At 39.7% G+C, this 13,437-nt stretch overlaps 2 protein-coding genes across 9 annotated transcripts in view; both read right to left on the reverse strand.

Moving 5' to 3' along the window:
* nuggc.1 (nuclear GTPase, germinal center associated, tandem duplicate 1) overlaps positions 1-3,526 on the reverse strand; it is a 56,236-nt gene extending 52,710 nt beyond the window's left edge. For 2 of the 6 annotated variants that reach the window (XM_088602685.1, XM_088602683.1), the window contains exon 1: positions 2,738-2,893. Coding sequence is in view for 2 of the 6 variants with exons in the window: in XM_088602684.1 (XP_088458810.1) it covers positions 2,738-2,761 (24 nt within the window). In the remaining 4 variants the exon portion in view is untranslated. The other 4 variants (XM_088602684.1, XM_088602691.1, XM_088602682.1 and 1 more) reach the window with 4 other exon arrangements.
* Positions 3,527-6,082: 2,556 nt separating this feature from the next.
* stpg1 (sperm-tail PG-rich repeat containing 1) lies at positions 6,083-13,315 on the reverse strand. 3 transcript variants are annotated; one of them, XM_088602703.1, is made up of 9 exons: positions 13,043-13,315; positions 12,006-12,098; positions 11,714-11,835; positions 10,945-11,043; positions 10,077-10,256; positions 9,577-9,688; positions 9,167-9,335; positions 7,715-7,905; positions 6,083-6,952 (listed from the first exon to the last, which is right to left on the reverse strand). In XM_088602703.1, the coding sequence occupies exons 2-9, from the start codon at positions 12,091-12,093 to the stop codon at positions 6,879-6,881; spliced, it is 1,035 nt and encodes a 344-aa protein (XP_088458829.1). In that variant the 5' UTR covers positions 12,094-12,098; positions 13,043-13,315; the 3' UTR covers positions 6,083-6,878. The 3 variants fall into 3 exon arrangements, with proteins under 3 accessions (XP_088458829.1, XP_088458827.1, XP_088458828.1); XM_088602701.1 differs by lacking the exon at positions 13,043-13,315 and adding an exon at positions 12,819-13,009; XM_088602702.1 differs by lacking the exon at positions 13,043-13,315 and adding an exon at positions 12,303-12,356.
* Positions 13,316-13,437: the final 122 nt, after the last annotated feature.

Below are 13,437 nucleotides of genomic sequence, written 5' to 3' on the forward strand. Positions count from 1 at the left end.
AACATAATAAATATAAATCAAACTGCAGAACTACAGTAAGTAAACAGGTTCTTGTTAAACCTGAAACCAGTGGCATGTGTAAATTCCAGCAAAAACAAATTCAAGCAAATCGTGTGATTTTTTTTTTAGACCCCAAGCTATTCTTTTAAAAAAAAATCTACTTCTATAACATTTCATAAAATGGTACCCCTGCCACCTCACTGTTTTTGCATGTCTGTCCTGTACACTCTGTAGACAGAGGAAATAACCTTTTGTGGCTCTGAAAGAATTAGTGAGAGAACTGTTTTTTGAGATTGGACGTGTGACATTACAAAAATGTTCTAAAGTGTATGCTTATGAGTAATTGGTATCATTTTTCATTTTGTTACATACCTGAAATCCACTCTAAATGTAATAAACTACAGCATGTTTTTATTTTTTTCAAATAGTTTAAATTTGTATTTGGGTGGAAGATGCCCTTTCTGATCAACAACTGTTGCCAACTTCCATATACTAGAAACTGCTGTCAGCTTCAGATCAGATATTGCAGGTGCTTATTACACACAATTATACTATTCTCAAAAAGAGCATTTCTCCCCCATGACAACGGAGAAATTGCCAGTTTATCATTTCAGTTTATGGGTTTGTAAACTACCAATACCAAATGTTTTCATTTTATTTTTATCAAATTAACTTTTATTACAACTTTAGTTTGTGTTAATGTGATAATTCCGATCAAATTCAAATCCAATTGTGCACTCAAACTTTTATGTGCCAGAAGCAAGAGACGAAATAAAACAAGTGACCTGGACAGACCTGTACTGTATGGAATTATAATTGTATTGGCTAATCCTCCTCACCTCCATAGTTAGTGCAGTTATAACAAATAGCAGAATATGCGGTATTGTGTAACTTCCTGTTACACGATATAGATTGTGAGTTAAGTATTCTTTCTATTCTTGTCTGAACATGAAGCATGGGTTGAATTACCTTTTTTCCAGTAAAGGTGACTCTTTATAAGATCACATTCATGAAGCTTTATGTTATGACTGAACAACTGTGTGAAAACATTTCATAATCTCTACTGTCTGTATAACCACACCCTGACCCACACCAATTACTACTGGCATAAACTTTCTAATGATCTGTCATGAAAGCAATTTTAATTTTTAATCCAATGTTTTTAAAAACACCTTTTTATTCAGTAGTTTGTATTTTACTTAACATGTAGAAATGTACAGTATTGTCCATAGGTTATAATGCTACTGAAAAACCAAATGTTAAATTTAACCTGTATTTATCATTTCTAAAAAATTGTCCATTACATACTAGAATTTGATGTGCAATACATATATAATGTATATTATGACATCAACATGGAATAACATTTAAATGATGTATCCAGCCTTTATGAAACCTGTGCTTCATTTTCTCCTGCTGTGATGATTTGTGAGTTGTGATAATGATCTGTGTTAATCTGAATTGCAAAGACTGAAACAAACATATTCAGGACTGTACCATATAACCTGTACCATAAAAAAATAAAATTATTTTACATTTCTTTTACTGAATTATATGAAAACCGTGTTTGCACCTTATCAGGAAAGATGCATTCCTCCAAATGTCGCTATTTTGGCATATTTGCCTACAATTAATGTTACAGCCCAGTGTAACTTTCGCTTGAAACCTGGCTTCCAAAGTCATTTTTTCTTCCTAGCATAAAGACACCACATGTATGATAAAAATCAATTAATAATTTTACAGAATCCTCCTTAAATGAAGAAAACATCCCAAAATTGGTATTCATATATTTCTCACAAATTAAAATATGAAGGAGTAAATGCTGCTATGTAAAGTTACTATGTATAGATGTCAATCATTACTTTAAACTATACCACAATTTTGAATGTACATATATATGTACATACAATGTATATATCTTATACTGTATATTGCTATAATACATTTCAAAATAAATGAAATATTGCAGAAGTCTGTTAGCACCAAGGAGAAAAGGGAAAAAGGAGAAAAAGAAATATTTTGCATTTAAATGAGATAATGCTGCTAACATATCGCCAGCAACAAGACTCTTTTCATACAAATGTATGACTCTGTTGGTTGTGTGACGGGCTTGTGTCCTGTCCTGCAACTGGATGTGGTTTTGGTTTGCATCTATATTTGCCTATGCAAACGGACACAGAGATTTTGTTTGTCCTCCCTTCACACGACATCTTCCCTGTCATTCCAAATTCAAATGTATTTTTTTGGCAGCAGATAATTAATTGCAAACATACTGCTAGGGATTTGCATATTGTGTTGAATTTTACCCTTTCTATTCTGTTTCAATAATACTTGAATAGTGTAGAGTTCATTGATTGAGTAGATGAATGCAAAACAATGACATGTTCTGCCATTTAAATTATCACAGTAGAGTATAAGCATCCAGACAAGGTCTGCCAGGAGACATCAATTCCGGGTGATTTCTTATTTTGTAAGGTAAACATTGCTGTAACTATTCCATGGAAAAGGAGCTTTGCAGGTAAGAATTCAGTCTTCTCACCAAATTCAAAATTCACATATACTTTTCAATAACCAAAGATGTTAAAAAATTTTACATGTTACAACATTATGTTCAGCTGAAGGCTGTTACTGCATCTACACTGTGTATGAAATTGTGGGTTTGTCTCCAATTACTCAGAAAGATCGACAATATATTGCTTAATGGATAATATAACTCTCACAGTAAAAATGCACTTACCTGTCTGCATTGATCTTCAACCATTAACTAACAAGCTTCGCCCACTCTTTTCTTTAATGATCTTAAAAAACACAAGCTACAGAAGGTCAGATTGATCAAAAACAATTATCTCAGTAAACTAAAGAAATTGGAGAACATCAGTTACAATGAAATGAAACTTACTGGGGATGAAAGTAATATGAGTCTGGAGAGGATGAACTGTTCTGTCCAAGTGCCTTAAAAGGCAACACAAGGGGTGTCTCTATAAGCAAATAGTCATCAAGGCAGAGCAAAGGCGTGGAAAACAGAAAGGGCCTGCATAGCCACACCCCCTGTAGAACAGCAGGGCGAAAAATAACACTGAGTCAAAAAGCACGACGTGATTAAAGTGTAACATCAATACAGACCAGATAACAGCAATTGTGTCCTCCAACAAACAGGGAGCACTCAGTCATGTGCTTCTGGACACTCCACTCAGAGGGATTTACAGGTAATGGGGACTCTCCTCCACCACTACCAATGTGCAGCCCCACCTGGATGATGCACCGACGGCCATAGTGCCCCAGTACACTCCCACACACCAGCTCTCAGTGGGGAGGAGAACAGAGTGATGATGCCAACTCATAGATGGGGAGCATTAGAAAACTGTGATATAAGTGCAAGGAATTATTAAAGAATTACACTGACCAGAAGACTGGGGTGGAGAAATGTACTGGCATTTAAGCAAGCTGTCAGCTGCTCATTGAAGGTGTGGAGAACTTTAGGCTGCCCTACCTTTTCCAGGAATGACTTTTCTTTGAACAGGGACACCCGTGTGCAATACAGTAGGTGAGAGAAGAGCAGTGTCATTTCTCAGGCTGACACTAACTTTGTAGGTAACAATCTGGTCTTAACTGCAAATTTCAAATTCACATATACTTTATAATAACTAAAGATGTTGAATTGAAATTGTGCACTTGTCTCCAATTGCTCAAAAAGATGGAATATAATTAATGGATAATGGATTTCTTAATCCAGTAAAAACACAGTAAACAGCACTTACCTGTCAGCCTCTATCTTTAACCATTAACTACTATAACAAAGATCATCAAAGAGCTTAAAAACAACAAACAACAGTAGTTTAACATTTTTTCAAAAACAATTATCTCTAAGTCTTGGAGGATGCCAGTTGCAGGAAAACAAAACTTACTTAGGATAAAAGAAATATGAGTCAGCAGAGAACAATATGTCCTGCTCAAGTGCCAGGTGGTGCAACAAAGAGTGTCTCCATTAGTAAACAGTTACCAGGAAACAGTTACTTCGGAAAACCCTACCTACCCCTAACTACTAGCTGTACTATTACCCTTCTTAGGAAAACCTTTGTTTACATTGTTTTCAAGGCTTTCAATTTATGTCTTATATTTGTATTTATTTCAGTTTGTATGCTAACATTTTCGATAAAGTTCACATATTTGCCAAGGTCTGTTTAAAGAGCATCTCTTAACAAGCACCATCTTCTCCTTTAAGGAATTAGCTACACCTGCATGCTTTGGAAGCACTGGCCTACCTGGTCGATCCCATCAGGCCAGTCCCACTCTTACCATCTTAATTAGCCTACCGGCTGGCCGACAGGCCAACAACAGAGACTGCTTCTAGTTGTAACCCATCCCTTGCTCTCGTTAACCTTTTGCTAAGGACTGGTGCTCTTTTAAGGTCACGTCTTGTTTTTAACTGAACCGTATAATCTGTAACCTTCCAGAAACAGCAAATAATCTCACCATGAGCTCAAGTTTTGGGTCAATCCCAAAACCTAAGTAGACAACCTCTGTCTATTCTCTGATTCCTAAAAGAGGGAACCAGTGTCCAAGCAGATGAAGCCCCAATGACCTTGTGAGAATTCAGGTAATGCCTGAACTTGCTGGTTCTGGAGTGTCTCTATGCCCCGTTTACACACTTCAGATCTGTCTGCTCTGTTACAAGAAGTATTACAGTGCTGAATAATTTAGATATCAATCTATAGGTGTACTTCTGACGTTACCTGGATTTCTTCCTAACAAGTCAGTTCAAACAAGAAATTATGAAAAAAAGAGAAAAAAACATGAAAAAGTATAAATGAGAGCTAAAATGTCAGGAGAAAGAAAGAAGAAAAATGATAACGGTTCAGTCTCGGAAAAGAGTTTAGGATATACTGTATAGTACATGTGTGCTGTTCAACATTATTTGAAAATGATCAGCTTGGAGCTTTAAATCAAGCTTTTTAAAATTGCTTTATGTTTCCAGTACAAAGGTATTTTGCTTCTTTCCTGTCCTTGACCAGGTCAGGTACTGTAATGGTTTATGTTGAACTCCAAAGACACTCCTTAACTGACAAAGTTTATAGTAATAAAATAAACTCAACAAGATTTAAAAAATGCCTCACAATTAAGTCATAAACCCTGAGACACTCTGGCTCTCTTTATCTGTGATGTTATTTCCTCTAATATGAAAAGTTTTAATACAAAGTCCAAGTATTGAGAGGAAAGATGGCAGTTCAGGCCTGAACTACATCCCCCCAGAAAGCTGTGAGGAATGTCCTGCAGCCCTCAGTCACCTGACGAGCTGGGATAAGACAATTCATCAATTCATGATGCTTTAAATACCAAGAAGCTTTAAATATCAGAAGCTAAGGCTTCTAGGACAGGCTTCTGATGTTCCTGGTTGAGGTGATGAATAGCAGGGCCTGTATAGAACTGGAAATCTGTGTAACATAAGTTTATGTTTCGAAGACAATAAGTACTGTAGCTTAGCTGCCCAGTAAGTAGAAGACAGGGACTTTAAGAACCTCAAAAAGGTTTGGATTTTTTTTAGCCAAAATGTTAGTTACCTTTGCCTGAATTACATACAACTGGCCTCCACTATATCTGTATGATGACAGTTTTATTTGAACAGTACCTGGTTAACAATACTGTATTTCAAACTCATTTATATGCTCACAAATTGAAAAAGACAGACTGATTTGGACTGATAGTGTATAGTCCATTGGCTGTATAGTCCCTAATTTTGATCAGATTATAAAACCTGAAAAATGTCATTTTAGTTGTGAGTTAGCATTAAGTTTGTCATGGAACCATTTTACATCTCTAACATCTCTAGTCCAAAGCCCGGAGTTAACGTTTTCATTTGTTTTATACTGTTGTTATATTTAACAATTCTCCTCAGCTTGCGGAGTAAGCATAAATTGAAAATGATTTCAACAATGATTAGAATTATAGAGAACAATCTATAGTACAGACGGTGATCCCTTTTACCGCCACCTTTTGAAGTACAGGAACATGATGTGTCTGCATTAGTTTTGTATATTCACAAAATATCACTACTACTGCACTTAGATGTCAAATAATAACAATCTTTTGTCAAACGTTTTCTGTTTTTTTATTTTGAACAATGTTTTTTCCTGTATTACATCTTCAACTAAATACTGTACATCTCTTAAGGTTATGGTATAAAATGAACATCTTCATTCTCCAAGCAAGAACAGTTTTCGGATCTATCTTGAGATCTATATTGATCATGTGTGAAACGGGAGAGGCAGTTAGTGAAAACAGTTACAGTTCCTACTATTCTGCAATGTCATTATTTCCAGATTGAATTGTTCATAATGCTGCTATTCATTAAGGCATCAATAAATACTCATGTGGAATGGGAAGGTGACTGCATTCTGATGATGCTGAATGTGTAAAACTGTGGACTTCTGCCACCTGAATTCAACATGATGAAGCAATGGGTTCCATTAAATTCACTGAAAATTCCACACATGGTCTGTGATCTGCAAAATTAATGGATCCTGTGATCCAAATGTACAAACACAATTTTTATATTGATGTTCTACTTTTTAATTTCTTTATAAAATTGGTTACTGAAGCATATTAAGTCAGTGTTTCTTTTGTTAAAATGCAAATAGTTCTATGACCATTTTAAAAACATAAGGCTGACATTGTACTGTATATACAAGCTGCTAACTGGCACTATCACTGACTGAATTTGCACCTTTACAAAAATAAATTAACAGTGGGTTCTTACATTTAAAGACGTTAACCCACAATTCATCCTGCAAGTAACTGCCTATGGCTTTGAAGGTGAGAAGTGTCGTGTGTCAACCCTCTGATAATAAAATAACAATCCATTTCTCGGTCTTCAGACTGTCTCAGGCAGGAATCCATTTGTTAGAGAAATTGTACAAAAAGGACTGTTTGGTTGGCTTCTCTGGATGATATAAACCTGTAAAAAAAAAACATTAACTTAAAGTTTGTGTACAGCAGTTTCAATGAATCAATATACTTTAATTATAAATAAAAATAAATGTTAATTTAATTTAACACTTTTTAATTCTTATTGCTTGTTATTCCAATTTTTTATTTTTATTTTTTCTGGAAAAAAATATTTTTAGTTGACATTATTGAAGTGCAACACCTTATTGGAACAGATACAGTAGCAGCAGATGTCTTTTTACAAACGGGACACTCTGTCGTGTGCTTCTGTTCACTCTGCCAGCCCAAGCCAGGGGCCGACTCTGCCTAAATGACGGTATGGAAGACGCCCGACCAGTCGAAGAAGTCACTACTGGGAGGGGGCAGCAGTGTGGAGTAATGGTTACGGCTCTGGACTTGTGACTGGAAGACTGAACACTGCTGCTGTTGTACCCCTGAGCACGGTACTTCACTCAAGTAGCTCCAGTAAAGTACCCGTCTGCATCAAAGGACAAAAACGTAATTTGCTTTGGATGAAAGCATCCGCCAGTCCAATTAGTCATTGTAGTGTGCTGAGCACACTCCTGTACAGCTCTTCCCAGCATGGCCTGGATTGCATACCATCCCTTGTGAGCACCTCAAAACAATCAGTTAGTGGCACAGCAATGGATGTGATCCTGCAACCTTCACAATCCTCTGCACTCTAAGGGTAAGTTTCCATTAGCTGGCTCCTTGAAAGACTCCTCTTTGTGAACCGCTCGGTAGTGGTTTTGAAATCAGCTTCAGGTTTTACCAGGTCCAGGCAGGTCCTTGCTGTGGTTGTCTGCGGTCCACCGGCTTGTGTTGGACAGAAACACTGCACTGGACATGTAGTGTCTGGGAGCCCCTTCATAATTAACAACCTCATAATGGCCAGGCCCTGGAGGAGGAAGTGTCTTAGGAACTGGTATCGGGGGTGCAGAAATACACAGGTAGTGCCTCTTTCTGTAGCAAAGAAGAATTAGAAATGCAATGGTAAACAAACTAAGAAGGCTTTCCATAGGATATGATACCAAGCCAATAAAACCATCCAAAACTGATTTTATTTTCCACTCAGGGCAAACTTCATGATCGTAACATTTTTTTAATGGCCAGGTGTCTGGAATGAAAAAAATTGTATTGCAGCGCCACCTGCTGGCTTACATTTCAAATTGTTTATTTTGCACATTTCAGCAAAATTAGTTAAATGTTGTATGGTAGTGTCTCCCTTGTCCAAATAGGATTGAGAACACAATAAATACAAAATGTACAATATTTTCTTTTTTAAAAATCGACACTTTTATATTTTGTTGGCTGTTTAAACTCTGTACAGAACTATTAAAGACAATGAAAAACATTTAGAGTGATGTGTATTTCATAGTTTTAACGGTACCTTACCTTTCTGAAATCCCATTACATTGCACAACTGTGGAATTGTGGAACAACCTACTGTGGCTACCCAGCTATAGTGCTGAAGGAGATACACTGACACTTCTTTTCAGGAACAGGTGGATGTTATCCTTGAATAAGTAAGCTACCAACTATCAAATGGACAATACAGGCTGAATAGCCTCCTCTCACTTGTAACCTTTCTTCTGTTCTGAAGAAGAGTAATAATAATAATAATAATAATAATAATAATTGCTTACACTTATATAGCGCTTTTCTGGACACTCCACTCAAAGCGCTTTACAGGTAATGGGGATCCCCTCCACCACCACCAATGTGCAGCATCCACCTGGATGATGCAACGGCAGCCATAGTGCGCCAGAACGCTCCCCACACACCAGCTATCAGTGGGGAGGAGAGCAGAGTAATGAAGCCAGTTCAGAGATGGGGATTATTAGGAGGCCATGATTGGTAAGGGCCAATGGGAAATTTAGCCAGGACGCCGGGGTTACACCCCTACTCTTTACGAGAAACGCCCTGGGATTTGTAATGACCACAGAGAGTCAGGACCTCGGTTTTATGTCTCATCTGAAGGACGGCGCCTGTTTACAGTATAGTGTCCCCATCACCATACTGGGGCATGAGGACCCACATAGACCGCAGGGTGAGCGTAAAGAGTTAAAGTGCCTAATGCGCTGTGGGAGAACCAGAGAGGTACTGGATTGTGAAGCATGAGGTATGAGACGCCGATGCTGCTGGATGTGTGCTGCTCCTTCAGGCTATAGCTGAAGAACTGGAAGGCTGGCAGTGATAAGCAGCGAGAAGAGGAAGGACTCACGGAAAGATGGTCTTCTTCACAGGCCCTGGTGCCTCATAGGGGCTGTAGGCTCCCGGGCCTGGGACCTGGGCTGGCACTGTAGTCTGTATCCTCTCGGAGGTTGACCTGAAGCAGGAAACTGGGACCTTTGGGCTTTCCTTGGTGAGGGAGTCATTCACCCTGTAATGGCCTTAAACCACAGACGTAGACAGGCAGCATAAAGACAACGATGATTCAGAGAACGAAATAACAACAGGTGAAAACAATGAAGCAGTTTTCTAAGTGGCATCTTTTTCATCATCACTCAATAAATAAAATAAAAAAATAAAAGGAAGTACTGTAAAGTACTCCAACGATTTCCATTCATTTCCATTAACGTGTGTTGCATTGCAGCAGAGACGATAGGCGGGTCAGTCATAGTAAAAGCTTACATGGAGACGGCACTTTTGAATCTCCTGGAGGAGCAAACTCTCGTTGGGTTTTCGATAGGAAGACTGACTTTGCAGAGACCGTGGTGCTCTTCTCAATCCCTTTGAGAGACACCTACAATGCACATTTTAAAAATAAAGTAGCACCTCTTTAGAACAGCAACAAAAAAGAGGGGCATTCCATACAAAGACAAACCTATGGATCTGAACCAGAATGTGTCCAACAAGGAAATCTCCAACAATCAAAGTTCAACAAGACATGCTACCTCACAATGAAGCCCAAGATGGCATTGTGATTCTCATGGTAAGAAACTGTAATTCCCATAATTATACCGGAGGGTGGCAATTTTTTTCTCAGCACTCTATGTGCAATTAACACATGGTAATCACAAGGTTTTATATGTTTTCAAAATAAAGTCAAGGTACCATGCTTGTAAGAGCTCAACGCTAATAAGAAGTTTGGTGTAGCTCATGAATACATACTGCACCTGGTTCAAACCTACATTGTACTGGTTGGGGGCTGGAGTTCTGCTCTTCACATCCTCGAGCTTAACAGCGATGGGCTGCTGAAACATGCTGGAACTGCCCAGGTTGAAGCTGTGTCTCTCCAGAAGTGTGGATTGCAGCGTGTAGGCATTGGGTGCAGGGGTGGGTCTGAGGCCATTCCGGGGAACTCTGGCTGTCTGGGGAAAACAGAACACGTGCCCACTAACATTTACAGCTGGGAAATCCCGAGCACAGTAACACCGGGCATTTACGGCGCCTCTGCTCCTAAACTCTATATGTTCCTCAGCACTGCTGCCTTGGAGTGCTGAGGCCCTGGGTTTAATTTCAGACCCAGGGTGTGGTCTGCAGGGTGCTTGTATTTTCCCTCCACTGTGCTTTGCTTGGGTTTCCTCCCACAGCCCAAAAACATACTGGCAGGTCAATTGGTTTCTGGGAAAACTGGTGTGTATGTGTGGACTGGTGTCCTATCCAGGGTGTACCCCGACTTGCGCCCCTATCTTGCCAGGATAGGCACCGGCTCCCCTGTGTCCCGGAACTGGAAGGAACGGTCTAATGGATGGATTAGACTGCTTGCAGATTGTCGACATGGCTGTTCCCACAACAAATCATCTGCCCTCCTGAGCTGCTGCATGCTCCTAAAAGGAAAAATCTGATGCTGTCTGGAACAACGCTTGTATGATCTCATAATAATTCCGTCTCCACCCAGCGGGAAGTGAAATTGTTTTTAAAAAGCTGGCTCGACAAAACCGCACCACAGTTGGAAGCAAGCGTTCACAACACCCTGCAGCGTGGACTAAACTTACAGTACGTGGAACCAGGATGTGGTAAAATAATAATAATAATATATAAAAAACAGGAACGGACTCTGGAAGCGAAGCTGCCAGTCCCTTTCTTCGAGAATGAGGAGCTGTGCGGCTCAGCAGGCTTGTGGGAAATATAAGAACCGGGTCCGGGATTTTCATTCTGAAATGTTAAAAAATAAGAAGACACATGAGTCTAGCCATGACATATTACGGGCAGAGAGTATTTTTACGCACCAATGTTCTGTGTTATATAAGATGAACCACCCTGAGATAAAGAGGTAACACAGCTCCGCTATGCAGGAGCCCCATCTTCCTACAACAGGTGAGGAAGAGATACAAGGAGACTGGCCGGCTCCTCATGGGGTGCTCATTTTAATCCGGGCTATTTGATTTAGTAGTTAAATTTACTGTGCTTTTAGCAACAAGGGGGTTTTGAAATGAAAGGTCCGTGATTCAGTGAGATTTCCTTCAGAATCCTTCTTTATCTTAATGCTTCACGCTGCAGTACAGGGGTCCAACAACCCACTCAGAGTGTAGGTCAGGGCCCCCTGGGAAATTGGCAGGAGTTTCTGCCAATTTCCCAGGTTTCTTTACAGCAGCGGCAACCGAAGAGCTCAGAGCAGCTGTTAAACCGGTCCAGTTAAGCCAATAATCACTTGAATCAGGTTGTCAAGAGCCCTGCTGACACGCCAGGAATTGAGCTCAGTGAGACAAAAAGTATTGGCTGCTTACCTTGATCTCTGTTACGGACATTAAAAAATGAATTGGCTCTTTGTTAAAAAAAAATAACTCACACTTCGGATTTGCAGCTATCACATAACATCATTTACCTGATTGGTTTCGGACAGAAACCTTTTGGTCTGCGAAGAGAAGCCCTTTTTTTCTGTGTTGCAGATGACCACGGTCTGGTATTTAGTAGGAATGGAGGACACGTTTGCAGAAATTCTGCAACCTACAGTAGATGGAATAAATGATCGGAATGAAAAATCGTTTTTTCACGGAGTACTGTTTCCACTGCACCGTGAAACATTACAGATTGCAATACTAAATGAACCAGTCACACGCTGTTTAACATTTTATTAAGTCCTTAATGAACATTCAGCGGCACAAATGCCTAGATACCTCTATAGAGTTTGCCAACTCGGTCGCAGTGGGTGTTCTTGTTTTTTAGCGGCAAGGAGAGTTCAGCAGGGAGAGATTCGGCTGCCATTGAATCTGTTTTACAGAAAAACAAACAAATCACCAGAACACTAAGTACTAATCGTTATAATAATATAATGTATAATGTTTCTTTATTAGCCCTATACAATTTCTTGCATTAGGAATTCGTCTTTTCGCATACCCCAGCTTTTCTCCAAGGAATACAGTGACATAGTACATACATACATAGTACATACATAGTACATACATAGTACATACCCCAGCTTTTCTCCAAGGAATACAGTGACAAGTAACGCTGGACATCACTGCGCACTGAAGGAAAAATATGAAACTGAAAAAGCACAACCGACCCTTCGTGTAACCAGCATCAAATCTGATGCTTGGAACATTAAAGCGCTTGGAGATCTTTCGAGGTACGGTGCGCTATATAGAGATTAAAAACAATTAATTCAAAGTGGACTCTGGAGAATTGGAGGTATAATTTCGAAAATAGCGATTTGATCAAAAAAAATAACATTTATAAAATGGTGCATGTAATTAAAACAGGAATCGTGGGTCAACCGCTAAGGATGAGTTTCCCTTGTGTTTCTGAAGGGCGCCTGCAAAAATCTACAGGAGAAAAGAATAATACAACATCCGCGGTTCTGTAAGATAAATAACAGGAGCACCCCAGCGTCCTTGAGCCAAAGCGACACTAGGGCAAACGTTTCGGAGGCTCCCGTAAAAGACTGCAGACACGAAAGCGGCGTCTCCCCCGCGGAAAGGAAATCTCACCCGGGTTTCTCAGGTGTGCTGCTCCGCTCGGTCTTTCGCCCTTCGTGGCCCTGAAAGGTGGGATTGTTAAACATCGGTTGCCCTGGCAACCCAGGAACTGGAACGCTTTCGGTGACAATAAAAGCCCGGAACGGAACTCCTGGAGTTCGAGTGTTCCAATAACCCGGAGGGGGGGGGGTCAGTGTCGCCCAGTCTGCGGACTTATGCAGTATTTATTCGCTCACCTCTTGCGTAACGTAGTCTTGGAATGCAACATTTAACGTAGCTGGATAAGCGCTGCACATATGTTCAGGAAAGCCGCTTTTAAAACCCCGATTACAGTAACAAGCTCCGGTTTTGAGACTTTTTCAAAAGTAAGTTCTTTGGCGGGGGAAATTAACTTTTAAAAAAAAATCAACAGTTCTTCCGTGTGAGGGAAGACGTTTGAAATCCGAAACTCCTATAAAACTTCAGGAAAACCCTGGAGATAGAGCAGTTGACCTGAAACGGATTCATTTAAGAGGCAAGTTTTACCAGTTAACCTGCACGAATAATTCCAAGCAGCGCTCGTGCACTAAGGAATTTCGAAATCACGCACAAATGATTCATCTCCATTAACTGCTCCGGAAGACTGCAGGAA

The sequence above is a fragment of the Lepisosteus platostomus genome, chromosome 13, assembly GCF_059453375.1.
Source record: "Lepisosteus platostomus isolate fLepPlt1 chromosome 13, fLepPlt1.hap1, whole genome shotgun sequence".
Lineage (NCBI taxonomy): Eukaryota > Metazoa > Chordata > Actinopteri > Semionotiformes > Lepisosteidae > Lepisosteus > Lepisosteus platostomus.

What these genes read in the sequence shown, in the direction of transcription:
- stpg1 (XM_088602703.1), bottom strand. Translation starts at nt 12,093, where the DNA reads ATGGCAGCCGAATCTCTCCCTGCTGAACTCTCCTTGCCGCTAAAAAAC. An exon ending in CAGCCCCCAACCAGTACAAT is followed by an intron (nt 9,689 to 10,076) that starts GTAGGTTTGAAC and finishes TGTGCATTGTAG; the next exon opens with GTGTCTCTCAAAGGGATTGA. An exon ending in GTGAAGAAGACCATCTTTCC is followed by an intron (nt 7,906 to 9,166) that starts GTGAGTCCTTCC and finishes TCTTTGCTACAG; the next exon opens with AAAGAGGCACTACCTGTGTA.